Source organism: Crotalus tigris, unplaced genomic scaffold, assembly GCF_016545835.1.
Source record: "Crotalus tigris isolate CLP2741 ecotype Arizona unplaced genomic scaffold, ASM1654583v1 scf7180000017744.3724543626:3957646, whole genome shotgun sequence".
NCBI lineage: Eukaryota > Metazoa > Chordata > Lepidosauria > Squamata > Viperidae > Crotalus > Crotalus tigris.
The window spans coordinates 3,345,724-3,359,584 of record NW_024096611.1 but is presented as its reverse complement, the minus strand read 5'-3'; the positions used below and the strand labels follow the sequence as shown (position 1 = coordinate 3,359,584).

The window sequence follows — 13,861 nt, the reverse complement described above, 5'->3', positions numbered from 1 at the left end:
CTTACAATGAAAGACATTAGTATTCACATTAGTCTGGGCTGGGGAATATGAAAATAATAAGTATACTTGTTATCTCAAGCAGCTGAATTCAAGAATCAGAGAGGTGTGACTTCCCTGCTCCCTTGTTCTTACGCTTCTGGTTCTGGTTCTGATTCTGTCACCAACCTTTCTCCAGCCCAGCATTCTAGGGTCTGAGAATTCCCATCTGACCAGGATTCTGTACTCAGTGACAGCTTGACATCAGAAGGTTCAGCCTATTTTCCTGACTTAAAAGAAAGCAGGACATAAAAGCCTGAGGTTTTCTGAATACCTGAAATTTTAACAAAACCCTCTCAGATTAATGTTTAATATACTCATTCAGCCTATCAGAAGTCCTGGAGGGCAATCCTGAAATCATACAAGCCATGATGAAGGAGGTAGATGAATGATCTGATTTGGCAATAATGCAGTGATTGGGTGGGTGCATCAAACTTAATGTATAATATGGCTTGCTTTATTTGGACTTAGCATATTGTGTGAACTAGGTCATATTGAACATTGCAAACCATATTTCATTATTTATTAATATTTGCTGAAAATATTAATAGCCTCTATATAATTCTCCCTTGGACTGCAAGGCGTTCAAACCGGTCAGTCCTAGAGGAGGTCAACCCCGATTGCCCTTTAGAAGGCCAGATCCTGAAGTTGAAACTCAAATACTTTGGCCACCTAATGAGAAGGGCCTAATGCTGGGAAAGATTGAGGGCAATAGAAGAAGGGGACGACAGAGAATGAGATGGCTGGATGGAGTCACTGAAGCAGTAGGTGTGAACTTAAATGGACTCCAGAAGATGGTAGAGGACAGGAAGACCTGGAGGAACGTTGTCCATGGGGTCGCAATGGGTCGGACACGAATTCGCATTTAACAACAACAACAACAACAACAAATATAATTCTAGGCAGCTCACACCATCAATAAGAAAACCTGAAATAACAGTTCAGAGAATCCCAATAGTAGCAAGCAATATAAATATTTAAGATAACAAAATCACAGTTTAATGCAAAAACATATGTATTATCCAGCGAAATGATTCATTCATCAGACCATAAATTAACTGAACTGTGGCTTAGTTAGCATACATTCTTTAAGCAAGCAGAAGTAGACTAACAGAAAGAGATCACATTCCTGCTTTCTTCTTATCTTAATTTACAGAATCAATTCTCTAATCTGCCCAGTACATGGATTTTAGAATTTTATCATTCAATAAACCCCCACCAGGAAACATTGCAGATTTCAGATCTTCAGTCCTGCCAGTTGTTTCTCTGCTAACAAAGCAAAAAGAGCTGCCAGCTTCTTCACTGTAATCAAACAGTTTATGTGATGGAAATATGGAGAAAAATACATCCAATAATTGGTGATAAAACATTGCCCCACATTGCCAAAACTTCCATTTATACATTATTCAAAATATCAGGAATTTGACAACAAATAAAATATATGGATTAAGGTCTCATATCAAACTCTTCTTCCAGGCACTGTAAAAATGTGCAAGAGCTGCAATGCATACTGCATGTTTACATCTATTATTCCAATGCTATTAGAACCAAGTTTGTTATGAAGTGAAATTTCCAAGTCTCTTATTAAGGTAGCATAAACTACAACACCCACAATTCCAAGCCAGTAGGGGTGGTACAGAAATGATTTGGCCAGCTGGCAGGGTAACTGGGCAATAATGAAACAAACACACTTGCGTGAAATAAGGACACAATGGTTTTGGCAAGTAAGATTTCTTTTTGGCAGAAAATGACTCCTTTCTAATTAAACTAGGGAGATGAAAATGAATCTGAAAAAGAAACCAGCATTCTTAAAATAAATTAGAGGGTTTAGGTTCTGGATGGTTTCTCTGTTTCCAAGCTGATCAGAACTGAATCAGTTTATTCTAAATATGGAGACTGATATCTGTGGCAATTTGTTCAGATTTGATTGCTCTTATGTACATAGCAGTTATATTATTGTACTGTATTATGATCAAAATGCTTAAAAAGTGCTTTTTAAAAGCCTGGTTCTGTGTTTTTACAGGATGTGGGGTATAAAGCAGAAGTCATATAACTGTGAAAGATGTGGGAATGACTTTGTTAGCCGTGCGGCTCTGAGATATCATTTTCACGCTAAGCATCTTGGGAGGGTTCATTGTGAAACATGCAGTGCCGAGATTTTATGTGAGGCTCCTTCACATGACTCAAAGGTAAGCTGGAAGATATAATTTTATTCATTCTTAGTTAAGTTCTGTTGCTGTTGTTGTCACTGAATGACTTTATTAAGTACCTGGAAGTGCTTTTTTGGAAAAAAGAGGGGAATAAAGGCCCTATGAGAATACTATTGTATTAGGAGTACATTATACCCAAACTGAAAAATCAGGATTGATTTGATTGCTTTCTAAGCATGATTGATTTAATGCTGGGCAATCTGGGAGGCTGCCTCTGAAAATATGAACCACTAGACAACCCGTGACTCACTGAGTCATTGTTTCAGAGATATTTTCTTACCTAAACAGAGAGGCAGATATTTTCTTACCTAAACAAGGGCAAAACAAACAGTGGGAACAGGAACAACTTCTGACTTCCTGCTGTCTTGATTGCAGTTGATCACCCTGGGACCAACCTACCGGGCCTCTGGAGGGCTAGGATAGGATTGGTCTACCCAATTTCCAATGGTCAGAGGGGCCAGTCTACCTGGAAGGCTAGGATGGGACCAGTCTACTGAAAATTCAGGTGATGGTGAAGCTCAATTTCAATCCCATGAGAGTCATGAGTCCAGGATTTTGGATGCATACTCTAAGTTAGCTTATTTGAGGTACCTTGGTTCAAAAATGGTTGCTCTATGATGCTGTTTCGCCTAGTTAAAGGTTACAGACAAGAGTGTTTAGTAGTATATAGATTCAGACATTAAGAAACTGTTTAGGAATTCCCTTATTTTCTGAGAGTCATTTTTAGATACACAAGAGCAAGGTTCCCGCAAGCTTTCTATTTCCATCTGCACTCTCCTCCCCTCTTTTGCAATAACATTTTAAGTATATTTATTATTTTTACCAACTTTGAGGAACATAAGAAAAAGGATGGAATGTTATTGGTATGAATTAAGGAGTGAATGAATCAATGAATAATGGAGGATGCTACAGTCAACCAATAATCTTTATAGCTTGGAATGTATATTTATGTCCTTTGGCTATATATTTATGTTCTTTATGCCCTTTCCTGAATAGAGATAGCATAGCTATTGTTCATGAAATAGTTACTCCACTTTCATTTTATTGTAATGCAGTACATATGGGGATATCCTTGTTTCTTCCTCCAAACCTGCAGATGGCACGGAATGAGGTGGCCAAGTGACTGAGCAAGGCATTTGTCAGTGTGCAAATTGCATGCCGTTGAAGCATAGCATTCTCAGGATGGAAATGCACTACAGTCCCCAACAATGGCCATTTAGCTTTAGATTTCCAGTGAAGCATCCATCATCCATCATCCTGAGGCAGCTTGCTGTATTGTTGATCAGCTATTACAGTTAGGAGGGGTTTTTTCCCCCTGATGCCCACTGACAACTGCTTCCTTGTAATTTAGATCCATTTTTAATTCTCTTGTCCTCTAGAACAACTCTGGCTTATTTCCTGCAAGTGTCCTACATCAGACACTTGAAAACAATTATGATATATCCCTGCAGTCTTAGCCTTTTTCAGACTAAATATACTCAACAGCTTCACCTGCTCCTGATACATTTTTCCTTCCAGGCCTCTGGTCACTTTTGGCTCATCTCTTCTAACTACACTCCAATTTAACAATGTCCTTCATAAAATGTGATTTCAATATTCTAGGTTTGGACATTACAGAATAGAAAGGAATAATGATTTCTTGTCATATTGACATTATGCTTATTATTACTATTCTTATTTGCACCTGTGTCAAAGTTTTGGCTCATGTTCATCTTGTGTTATAGCTAGACACCCAGAACTTTTTTGTGTGAACTGTTACCAATATAGTTGCCCCATCCTATACTCAGACCTTTGATTTTTCCTAACGCACTTTTGAAGATAGAAACAATTATTCCTCTCAATATAACCATTTAAGAAATCACGGGCATTATAGTCATTCTTCATGATTCCTCAAAGGTTGAAGAAATGAACTTTGAGACATCTGCAAGTTCCTTAGCAATCTCTTTGTTTACCTTGAGTTATCATTCTTGCACTAATTGCACTACTAAGATCTGTTTGAATACAGACCCCCTACAACAAACATGTCAAACACAATGCTTGGTGGCTGGATGCGGCCCGCGAAGTGGTTTCATGTGGCCCACAAAGCCATCCTGGAAATAGTGAGGGAACAGCCCCCGCTGCCTTGGCCCTGGCCGAGGTTGGCCGGGAGCCAATGTACAATTTTGTGGTGACCATCTTGACACTTCCTCCAGTGGACCATGTTTTGACACTTGCCCCGGTCTCACCCCTTTCTGCCAGATACCCCCAGATATGTCCCATTCCTGCCCAGGCCCCCATGGGCATCCTTGATGCAAATGATGTAGAACTGGCCACATCCACTCCATCCACGCCCACCCAGTAGGCTGCACCCACTCTGGCCACACTCACCCAGCCCCCCAAGGGCAACCGCAATGCTGATGCGGCCCTCAGTGAAATTGAGTTTGACACCCCTTTTTGTTTTCCTGGCTACCAGCTACAGAGAGATACATTGTAAGAACATACTATTCTCAGATGTTCAAGGCTATTTCAACAGTTTGGTTTTCCCCTCTTTGGGGGGAAGATGTGTTAAGGGATGAAATGCTATGTTAAGTCTTACAAAAGCTTAAAGCACTCGTTGCATGCTGAAAATTCTATATCTGGGTCAAAATTAGGGAATTTGCCTTCCTGGGGGGAGATTTAAACACAAAATGTGTGTCTTAAACATTGTGATGTTCTGATTACAGTGTAGTAAAAATATATTGTAGAACAGAAAAAAGACAGAAAAGAACAGCCAAAATGATCAAAGGGCTTTCCTGTGAGATAGAATCACAACATTTTCAGGGGCTTGGGGAATAAATAAAGTTACATAGTATGGAGAAAGTAGATGGAAAAATGGAGCTTTTTTCCATGGAAGTTATATGGTGGAAAATTTGGAACAGATTGATGGACATATTTCTCCATATTATATGATTGACCTACTCTTTGTCCCCAAATAAAGTGATGTCACTATTTTGAAGGACTGCAAAGATCAGCAGATTCATGGAACAATTTCAAGGAGTATAAAGCTTCATAAAGTCATGATAAACATTTACTACAGGTAGTCTTTGTTGAACAACTGCCTCCAACAGCAACCATGCACAGATACAATAGTGAGAAAAATGTAACTTTGTAACCAATTCTTGTATTTACAACTTACATGGGCTCTAAAGGAAAAGAAAGCTGCAGTTTCACTTATTGACAGATTTGCTTAATGACTGAGCAAGTGCTCCAAATTGTGGTCACTAAATGAGGACTAGCTGTAATTCCAGTTAATACCTGCTGCATAGGTGGAGAAGATAATGCCTTTGTGTAAAATTTGCAGGGTTTCCAATGAATGTTTGATTGGCTATTGCAGAAAGAGAATGTTAGCTTCCCATGGTTTTCAATCTACCTCAATAAAATTTAAATTTGTGTTATCTCTTCCTCGAGTTATTCATTTCTTTGACCTCTGATCCAGGTGATTCAGTATTAATTCACTCATATAGATCACTGATTAACAGGATGAGCATGAAGTGGTACTGGTGAACAATCAAAGGAGTTGCTGGAATATGACACTGAAAAGGGAAACTAAATTTGTAGCCATGGAAACAGCCATATCTTGCAGAATGTGCTGCAAGCGGTTTGGATCAGTCCATGCAAGGGAACACCATGAGAAACAGAAGCACCACTTTACAGCCAATAAAAGAGGTGATATTTTTATTTTGAACTTTAGCTCTGAAGTCTTTCATTGCTGAGGGTCTGTGTGATTTCAATTTTACTTTTTAAAGCTGCCCCATATGTTGTGTTTTCCTGCTACAAGGTATGCAAATTATGGCCTTCCAAAACCACTATAAAAGTTGCCATGAAATTATAATATTCAGTACAACAACAGGGTAAGCTATTAAACATATGGTGATCATGTTCTATCAGGCCCAAAGACCAAGAAAGGCAAACCAAGGTTTTTCTAAGCCAGGTGTCCCCAACCCCTGGGCCACGGACCATTACTGGGCAGCAGCAATCAAGTGGCAGGCAAGCATGTGAAGCTTCATTTGTGTGTGCATGGGATTTAAGTTGCGTGCACAAAACCATTCCCCTCTGCCACCAAAACTGCCAAAGCCACCACCACCACTGCCACCAGTCCGTGGAATCAAAAAGGTTGGGGATCCTTGTTCTAAGCAGTTTCCTTTATTATTCCTCACCTACAAACAGAATCTTGCCAAACTAAAGCAAATTAGTTGCACTATACTCTGAGAACTTCTGGGAAGGAACTGTTTTGATCCTGTTCCTCCAAACCAAACTATCTAAACTTTGCTGTCTTTTGATCCTCTGGAATGCAGCCCTCCCTCCTGGAATTCAGGCTACATTCCACCATATGTTTGATATATTGGTTATGGACACAACTCTGTACATTGGCTGTGTAACAATTTCCAATGATCATCAACTAATGAGTGACCATTTTCTCGTAAGAAGTATGACATATCTCAGAAGCAAGTGGGGGATTTTTATTTTCCAGAATTTTTACTCATTGAACTATAGAGAATCATGTAGGAATCAAAATTAAAATGAAACATAGACAGACTTCCTAAAGATGGTCTATTTTTTGAAAGTTTTTCTAGATTTTAATTTCTATCTCAGAATGGAGAAGGGGCAGTTAGCAACCAGATCAGTTGTTCATACAGTATGACATGCCTGACAGAATGGCGTTGTTTTAGTTATGAAAGTTTCAGATTAAAACTTCTAATTTGCATGTTGCCTCACTCTTTATTGACTGACTAAAGTATGCTGAGTAAACAGGAATGGATTAAAGTTAGGAACATCTTGGGAACATAAGGATTTGAGGGGAAGGTTGTGCTTTCTCTCCACAGTCACACAAAACCTTGGTACTGTAAAGAGCTAAGTGGCTGATCAAATTGGCTCTATTCAAGTAATGGGGAAAAAGAACTGCCATTCTGGCCCCAACTCCAAAGCCACCCAGCTCAAATGGCATCATTCATTTCACACAGAGTTATCTTGGCTTGCAGAACATTCCAAAATTTAAAGGAAATTTCTTGCAAAGAACCCCACATTTTTTTCTTAGACATCTATGTTAGGGTACTGATGATAGCAGTAAGCTCCAAAGGAGTTACTAATTCAATGCAAAATAGCCATGAATCATAATTTAAGAAAATCTGTAATTTGTCTTTATATTTATTTATTTATTTTGGTACAGCTCAAATGGCCACTAAATTTAAGCCTGAAAGCTTCTTGGAATATACAACACCAATGGAGATAAATGCATTTGTGGAAGAAAAACTCAGACCCATTTTGGGTCCTGTAAGGCTAGCCTGTACCTCAGAAGTTGAAGGCATTATTGCATTTATCAAAGAAATTTTTCCATTGCCAATAACTTCAGTTATCAAGGTATTTATATTTCCTATGCATCTGTTTTGAGACTGATCACAAAAGTACATTCTCATTCCCTATTAAAAAGTTACTTTTTTTTAATCTGACATTTCATATTTTACTAACTGTCCACATAATTGGATTAGCGAGTTTGTGTGCAAAATATACACATTAGTTTCTCATCAGTATCATCCATTTCATATTTCTTCTCAAGAGTAATGCTTTGCAGTGAGACTGATCTGTTATAGGAACGCTCAATTTACTTAGAGAAATATATGCATTTTCCCCTTGGCTAGAGATTTTGCCAGGATGTTTTACTATGATATTATTATCTGATGGAATATTTGGATATTCTGTAAATTACCAATCTGTGGCCCTTTCATCAAATTCTATTGCAGTAACCTGGCTCTTTCAATCTCATGAGATTTGAATCAAGGACCATCTTGCCTGTGTCAATGTGACTGTTACTGAAGTGAATATGGGACCTGAATAATTCCTCTTTTAACATTCAGATAGCACCAAAACCTGGATATGATTTACCATGACCAAAGTTAAGAATTAGGCAATATTTTATGGGAAGCAGTATATACATTTTTGAATAAAGTATAATTCCTTTGAATCACTGTCGCTTTCTGAACTTTTGAGGTCTCTGGTGTCTAATTCAATCAAGTGTTTTAAGATTTCTTCATGCATTATATTCTTCATCTTAATCTCTGTTTAAGGAAAAAAGCATGTGGAATTGATTTGAAAAATGTGTTCCATTCACATGTATGGCAGTGAGCTATTATGCATATGGAAGCAAAATGAACGCATGGATGGGCATTATGTAGGACAGCTATATTGTATGTATTATCTGTAAGAAGCAGTGCAACTGATAAAGCAGATGAAAGTCTTGGATCCCCAGGCAATTAATTTTATGGATCAATGATGCGTGAGATATGTGTTGGAAATATGCCATATTTCATTAAGGAATTTTTCTGTAAAGCTTCATAGTTAATTATCCTGTTCTAAGGTGATAAAGTCCATGCATAACTAATGCATCTAGCCAACACTCAGTGGTAAAATCAAGATTCAGAAGATGGCAAAAGGCCAAATTGGTAGGAACAGGAAGACCTAGTCATCCAATACAGATCCAGAATTCAGGAGAATGGGGCTAACAGGATCATGGCCAGATTATTGGGAACTGTCTTTAAGTCCTAATCATAACCCTGAAATCCATACCATAGTAATACCTTGATTAGATTAAACCTTCTAGCAAACTTTCACATTTCAAAGAATTCTTCATCAAGGAAAATAGTTAGAAATGCAGGCAAAATGAGGGAAGGCTAAAGAAAAAAAATGTGTGGCAATCTGAGGTAAATTGTATTGCATCAAACTATAATGTTAGACTAAACTACTGAAGTATCTCCAGACATGTACATTGAGATTTATCAAGTGTATGAGTGGTGTTGGGTTACACAAGAAAAAGCAAATAGTAACTGCTTCCTTTCAAAAAGCAAAGCAAGAAAAATTGACTGTTGAAACCAAAATTGTTTTCCAACCTCCACAAGATACTCAGATGCTTTGATAGATGAATCACAAAGAAATTTATATAAACCAGATTTATATAATTTAGAATGTTGCTCTAAATTAAAAATTAATCAAGTGTATTCTGAGAGCATATGCCTTCTTAATGACAATACAAATCCAGTGTAAGGGATAGAAAATGGTCCTTTTCTATAGTATCTTGTTAAACAGATTAAATTCATCATTTTCCAAATCATGTAAAAAGCAGAAGTAACTGTATTAATCAACAGGAACAAAAGTCCATATTGAAATGATACAATCAATTGAAGAATTTCAAATAATTGCAAACAAAATTTGATAATCTCTGGATATGCTGGGCTATGACTAAGACAATTGTCAAAAAGCTAGGCAATAAGCCTGAATATGACTTATTCAGTTATAGTCATTCACATGACTTACAAGGATTGCCTTTGTGACAGGAGTCTAGTTCTTTTATTTGGCTTCCTCTTTATGCTAGTGAGTAAATCTTTGGGATTACAAAATAGTCTACATGATGCACCATAGTGGTTTGCAATGGTCTAATGTGGATATCTCCAGTTCTCAGTTGTTTATTTTTGAGCTTAGATGAGATAAAGTTCCTTTGCTGGGGTTGATAGTAAAAAAAAACAATCCCCCTCATATTTGATCCTTGTTTTTTAGAGTAAGCACGTTCTTAAAGACACTTGGACACATGGCATGATCTACTTTTGTGAAAGTCCAGTAATCCTTTCTGTAAGTGGCTTAGTGTGGTGCACCTGTTTTCCGCTAATAGCCTAAAATACTGCATGTGTGCAGCTGGTATTTCTGTTTTGCTGTTAAAGTATTCAAGACTATGTGGGTTAAAATCAAGTGTTAACCATCTTTTGGGGTAATATTCTATGCAACAGGGTGGTTCATATGTAAAAGGAACGGACACCCAAGACTTTTCTGATGTGGACATAGTTCTTTTTAGCAAAGCTTTTGCCAGTTTAGAAGACTGCCAAAGAACAACTCCAGAGGTCCTAGAAGAGTTAGGAAATGCCCTGATAAAATCCTCATGGACAGCCAGGTTTGAACTTTTATTTGTTTCATGTTCTTTTGTCTTCTACTTTCATTCCCCCCCCCCACCTCCTAATTACAGTAAAGCTGTTACATTAAAGCACCATTATATCTTTTACTTTCCTCCTCTTTTAAGGTTAGTCATGCAGAAAAGCACAAAATTTTCCTTGAGGTTCTATTTTAAGTGTTATAAAAATCATCATGGTCACTCATTTGACGTCATGCCTTGCTATGACATGTTTGCATCTGTGTTATCAACAGGTAAGATGTGGCTATTATTTACAAAAGCAGTTCTTCTTCCTCTCACCAAAACATCACTACTGGGATGTTCTACCTTAGTATTTAGATTTAGGTTGATGCAATATTTCCAGGAGCTCAAAATTTGTAAGGTTTGGTTTTTGTTAAGATCTAGAGATTCAGTAGGTCAAAGCAGCACCATTAGTCTTATAGATTGCTTGGTATTAACAGGTCCAAAAGAGAGCTTTTATCATAAGCTGTACCTTTGCAGTGATGATGATAAGATCCAGCTGTACACCATGGCGTTATTGAAGTACCAAGCTGAATTTGTCAAAGCATCAACAGGAACGGTGAAGGATTTCATACGTCTAATGAAGCACTGGTTCAAAACTTCATTTGCTGAACCAACCAAAGAAAATAAGTAAGTTGCTAGCATCTAAAGCTCTCGTTTTTTAATCTTCATATTTTCATGTTTCCCAGCTTTATAACGGGAAACACTTCTAATACAGTAGAGGTGTGATTCGTAGATTTTTATAATTTTTTTCCATGTCTTTTTCAGCTCCATTTGATGGCTAATTTGTAAATTAGAAAATATAAATCAAAAGCTTGATGGCAACAGGAGAACTATGAAAAATGCTAAGTCCACAGCTCTTCCTATGCAAGGAGCAGTTAACAAATTGAAAGTTAAAAACAAAATGACATTTTGTTGTTGGTTTTTAGCATTTTGGGGTTTTGACTTTTGCTATTAACCATTTCTTGCAATTGAAACTTCTCTGACTGAATCTTTTTCTCTGCCTTTAGGTTTCGCAGGCTTCCCTCCTCGTATACAATTGAATTGATCACCATTTATGTCTGGGAACTGGCTGGAAAGCCCATCTTTTTCAGCTTTGTACAGGGAATGAGAGCTGTCCTGAAGCTTTTGACTCAATATCAAGAGATATGCATCACATGGCACAGACACTACAGACCAAATTTTTCAATTTTCCACAAAATGCTTTTGAAGCAAAGCAGGTAAGTAAAACTTCTGTATATCTGACTGTTCTTCATTTATAGACCCAGTCTAGTAAGCAGGAAGAAGGACTGGGCTTGTGATATTTTATCAATGTTCTATGCTCTTCCTAGTGAATGGCTCTGTTACACTTATGGAGCACAAATTTGCTTGCTCTATATTTCTGAGTTTTGTTCTAGACACATTTTAATAGCCATCTGAAGGATTAAATTGTTACTGCAGAAGGCAATGCTGTACCAAAGCAATGGCCCATGGGAATGAAGAAGATTTGTGAAAAGGATGAACAGGTAGAGCTGGAACTCTACACTGGATGAAAGGGGATGTATGCATGTCTGAACATTAGGAGTAGATGGACTCATCCAAGTGTCTTGTCACATGGCATATTTGAATGTCCAATAAATCATCACCTGTCAATATGGGATATTTTCTCTCTCTCGTAGGCCGTTTGTGCTGGATCCTGTTAACCCAACCTTCAATTTGTGTGAAAATAGCAATGCTTGGGATGAAGTAGCCCACGTGGCCAGACAGAGCCTCCTCAAACCCCTCTTCAATGGCAGAGCAGCAAAGGAGCCTTGGCTTTTTACAAACAAGTGGTGAACTCAAGTAGGTCTTTGTTACAATCAGCAAGGTCTCCTACTGCTAGGAGAAAGCACCTATGGAAATGAAATTACCAGACAAAGAGTCATGGCACATGTATTTTACTTGCAATTTCCTCCCCTTTTCAAAAATACAATAGGAAGGCAGCTGGTGAATCAGAGGAGCTGACATAAACTGTGACCTTTTCTTCTACTCCGCTCCCCATATCCACAACAGATGCAGACAACTTTTGTTTCTGCGATATTTCACCCCATGTTTCTAAGATAAACATAGGTTTAGATGTGGTAAGATAAGAAATGGCAAGAGGAGAACATTTAGGCTGAAAGCAACTGGAAACACTGAATGCAAATCAATGGACCTGACTGCTTAGAGATTTCAGAAGACTCATATTTTATGTTGAAAATAAAATCAAATGAACTTCTGTCCTCCTCTACCTTTCCTGCCTTGCAAAAGGCAGATTAGTTTTCTCCCTGGGCAAACTTGCTTCTCTTTTGACATCTTTGACATCTGATTACAAAGTTGGGCTTCAAGAACACTTATCCTAAAACAAATCACAGAATGAAAGAAGCCTTATAATATATTTTTATGCCCCAGAGAAATAAGCTATCACAGTAACTCTCTTTTTTCTGTGTTTTACCTGTATGCAAAACATTCATTTGCTTTATTTTCTGAGAAAGTTTCAGAACATTTTATTTTACAGAATTACTGTCCAAATTCCACATAGGAGGATGATCAAACAGAATACATTAATGAAATACACAATAGCCATTTTAATTTGATGGTTCCTTCATTTGCCCATTCTTGTAATTCTGTGTAGACAATGGATCTCATTTTAATATTTGCTGTACCACAAGGAGGACAACTGTGGATACTAAAAACCCCACCCAATTTACTTGGTATGCTACATATAGCATTTTGTGGCAATGTTGTGAATATAAGATTATTCACAATAATATAGTAATATAACTTGACTCTTTTGTGTTACAGATAAGCACAGTGCATCGGACAATCAGAGTAGATTGTCTGGACTGTGAGTGACAAACAATGTATTGATACAGAAACAACAAAAAGCTAATCAGTCAAGATTACTGCTAAATCAGAAATCCATGATAAATGAAATGCTAGTAGAACTGAATAATTTTGCTTGAAGGTCTTAAGTTAAGCAATCTTAAAAGCAGACTAAAAAGTTGGTTGTTAAATTATCATTATTTCATGTGAAGATAGATGGAAAACACTGTTGCAGGAAATATGCTGAATAATTCTAAATTACTGTTTTCAGTGCCAAAATACATGTGCTTTTTTGCTGTGGTGACAGTCAGTAAAGCTGAGAACATCTGAGAAGTGACTCCAAAGTGTTTCGGACTTTGCATGAGAACGTCCATTCCATACTTCCTGGGAACTTTAGTTTGATATACAAGGATTCTTTATGTACCTAGAATACTTCTCATCAAAGAAGAAATCTGAGACTTTCAGCTTACCGTGTTTCCCCCAAAATAAGGCCTACCCTGAAAATAAGCCCCAGCTTGTTTTTGGGGGGTGGGTCTAATATAAGCCCTACTGTTAAAATAAGCCCTAATTTTGGGGTGGGACACATGCCTAAAAATCAGGCTAGGGCAGGGGTGAGGAGTGGACTTTACTATTGCAGCCATGGATTGACACTTGCCTCACCGGCCGACTTCTTCTGTGGCTGAAGGAGCAGTTTCATTCTGCTGTTGAGAATGGAGCTCAGGCCTGCATTCTGCAGACAGAGGCCTTTCCGGAAGAAAGCTGAGAACTGAGCTATGGATTCAATCTGTAGCTCAGTTCTTTGCTGCAAAGGCCTTCTGGAAAT

General features: G+C 37.8%; 1 protein-coding gene across 7 annotated transcripts; it reads left to right on the top strand.

Annotated features, from left to right (window-relative positions):
* Positions 1–299: 299 nt before the first annotated feature.
* Positions 300–13,822, top strand: LOC120306711 (2'-5'-oligoadenylate synthase 1A-like). 7 transcript variants are annotated; one of them, XM_039340406.1, is made up of 9 exons: positions 300–416; positions 2,060–2,225; positions 5,744–5,930; positions 7,432–7,622; positions 10,037–10,197; positions 10,324–10,448; positions 10,656–10,845; positions 11,226–11,435; positions 11,874–13,817. In XM_039340406.1, exons 2-9 carry the CDS (start codon positions 2,061–2,063, stop codon positions 12,028–12,030), a joined length of 1,386 nt encoding a protein of 461 aa, XP_039196340.1. In that variant the 5' UTR covers positions 300–416; position 2,060; the 3' UTR covers positions 12,031–13,817. The 7 variants fall into 7 exon arrangements, with proteins under 7 accessions (XP_039196340.1, XP_039196337.1, XP_039196338.1 ...); XM_039340403.1 differs by having other exon boundaries at positions 10,324–10,845; positions 11,874–13,822; XM_039340404.1 differs by lacking the exon at positions 300–416 and adding an exon at positions 423–456 and having other exon boundaries at positions 10,324–10,845; positions 11,874–13,822.
* Positions 13,823–13,861: the final 39 nt, after the last annotated feature.

Bases quoted from the DNA above. Each gene is read 5' to 3' on its own strand.
- LOC120306711 (XM_039340403.1), top strand. From the start codon at position 2,061: ATGTGGGGTATAAAGCAGAAGTCATATAACTGTGAAAGATGTGGGAAT. The intron at 5,931-7,431 runs GTGATATTTTTA...ATTTTGGTACAG, and splicing joins CTTTACAGCCAATAAAAGAG to CTCAAATGGCCACTAAATTT. The intron at 10,846-11,225 runs GTAAGTTGCTAG...CTCTGCCTTTAG, and splicing joins GAACCAACCAAAGAAAATAA to GTTTCGCAGGCTTCCCTCCT.